The sequence below is a fragment of the Malus domestica genome, chromosome 12, assembly GCF_042453785.1.
Source record: "Malus domestica chromosome 12, GDT2T_hap1".
Lineage (NCBI taxonomy): Eukaryota > Viridiplantae > Streptophyta > Magnoliopsida > Rosales > Rosaceae > Malus > Malus domestica.
The window spans coordinates 25,853,093-25,855,484 of NC_091672.1; the positions used below are offsets into that span (position 1 = coordinate 25,853,093).

Sequence of the window (2,392 nt, forward strand, 5' to 3'; positions counted from 1 at the left end):
CCAGTTGAGGCCCAATATATGGTACATAATGTAGTCCCTAAAGTCTTCGGTCAATGGAGTTTGTTGGCTGGAGACTTCAAATTGAATCCATGTATGGGCCGAAGTGGCGGTTGTTCGGAGGCAGTATTTGTATACCCTGCACTGAAGCTTTGTAAGTGAAGCTTTGAAGCTGGAGCTCTGTAAATGAAGCTTTTGAAGCTAGAGCTTTTGTAAATGAAGCTTTTGAAGTTGTAGCTCTGTAAATGAAGCTTTCGAAGCTAGAGCTTTTGTAAATGAAGCTTTTGAAGCTGATTGACATGAGTGATGCTCATGAATGTTTGATTGACATGAGTGATGCTTATGAATGTTTGATTGACATGAGTGATGCTCATGGATGTTGACATGAGTGATGCTCATGAATGTTTATGTATGATTGATATGAGTGATGCTCATGAATGTTTATGTATGATTGACATGAGTAATGCTCATGTATAATATGAAGTACTGGGCGTACTTTTGATCACCTGGTTGGTGGTAATAGTGGCAGGTTGCCAAATAATTTTTGGAGTACTGGGCGTACTTTTGATCACCTGATTGGTGGTAATAGCGGCAGGTTGCCGAATAATTGTGGAGTACTGGGCGTACTTTTGATCACCTGGTTGGTGGTAATAGCGGCAGGTTGCCGAATAATTATGGAGTACTGGGCGTTTTGATCACCTGGTTGGTGGTAATAGTGGCAGGTTGTCGAATAATTGTGGAGTACTGGGCGTACTTTTGATCGCTTAGTTGGAGCTATTTTGGGCTCATGGGCCTTCGCCCTTCATATAACATTCCAGCCCATTTATTTTGGGCTTTGCCGTTTTTTAATTTTTTTAATTTTTTATTATTATTACCCACTGATGGGGTTTATACAGATGTCTCCGAAAGATACGAAAATTAAATTACATCATTCAAAAATAAAGGAAGTAAACCACATCATTCTCGTGGGGTGTTTATTCCTTGCTTTTGCTTTTATGCTTTTCTTTTGCTTTTCCCACTACATTTCTTTCTCTTTTTCTCTTTTCCTTTTGCTTTCCACTGCATCTCTGTCTCTGTCTCTTGGCGAAACTGGAGGGCTAACTCCCCTTGCTTTTCTTGGACAGCCTGGTCGTGCCCATCACTCTTCTTTTTTCTTTTTCTTTTTTTTTCTTTTCGTTTTTTGCTTTTCTGTTGTCCCCCATGTGCTTCTGTTGGGCATTTTTCATCGCAGTCTGATCTCACCACCGACAGACTTGAGGTTCCTCGAAGGCCTCAAGTTGAAGGAACAAGTTCTGAAACACGAAATTACCGATTTGTATAACAACAATCACTCTGCAGCAGCAGCAACAGCGCCTATAGCTTCCACAACTCAGCTCTGAACTTGTTGTCTTAGTCAAGAAACCCACCCTGCTCCAAGTTCAAAATTGACGGCATACCCAGTTGAGATTATGATCTTGAAAGCTATAAGCAAGCATGAGGGTTGAAATTGATAAGACAGACTCAGTGGGATTGATTGATGAATCTCTCTCTCTCTCCCTCTCTCTTCTGCCACATCTTGAACAAGAAGACATCTTTTCATCATTTAACACATTTCTCTCCCATGCTTCAATTTCAACTTCAACTCCAAACTCAAGCTGCTCAATGAGGATAGTCATTCTGAATCGAAATCGAAGCAGGAAATCCAAAGAAAACAGATGAAAGTATTGAACCCAAAAATTTGATAAGAGATTTGGGCAAAGAAATTGAAGTTTTGTGGCTTGGGCAGCTGGGAAAGTTGCGGCTTGGGATCCGAGTTCATGCCGATGATGATGACCAGAGGAATGAAGCCGTAGTGGGTGACGACCTTGGCCTTCTTCATGGTCCACGTGCTCCACTCCTTCACGGACTGAGCCACCGAGCGCTCATCCGAGCCTTTGGAGCCCTTCGCCGGAGTCTTACCCTTGGTTTTCAGAGATATCTTCGACGCCATTGAAATTTTCTTCTGGAGTTATTGCTGTTATTGTTACCATTGTCTTTATAGTTATGACTGTTAGGAACAATTGCTCTTAACAATAGCCTTCTGTGCACCTAAGGAAAAAACTGCATCTCTAACCTTAGCATAAAATTCGAGCTTCTTTTCGAACTTACGGTCGGCTTTGGTCGACGATTCTGATCGTGAACCTGGCTTCCCCAATCATTGAAACTTTCGAGCTTTGGCAGAGAGAGAAAACGAAGAAGAAGAAGAGAGAGGGAGGCCAGACACGTGGTCTGTGCAGTTACAGAGAGAGATTGAGTCATAGAGGAGGTGGCTCCGTGGGTTTTCTGGGAAATTTTTGGGTTCTTGGGTTTTTGCAGTTTCAAGGTGGAGATGAAAAAATGAAAGAGAACTGACACAACTTTTCGTATTGATTCCCAC

At 42.1% G+C, this 2,392-nt stretch overlaps 1 protein-coding gene across 1 annotated transcript; it reads right to left on the bottom strand.

Annotated features, from left to right (window-relative positions):
* Positions 1-1,219: 1,219 nt before the first annotated feature.
* Positions 1,220-1,978, bottom strand: LOC103451233 (mitochondrial import receptor subunit TOM7-1-like). The gene is made up of 3 exons (XM_008390664.4): positions 1,690-1,978; positions 1,404-1,458; positions 1,220-1,289 (listed from the first exon to the last, which is right to left on the bottom strand). Exons 1-3 carry the CDS (start codon positions 1,964-1,966, stop codon positions 1,220-1,222), a joined length of 402 nt encoding a protein of 133 aa, XP_008388886.1. The 5' UTR covers positions 1,967-1,978.
* Positions 1,979-2,392: the final 414 nt, after the last annotated feature.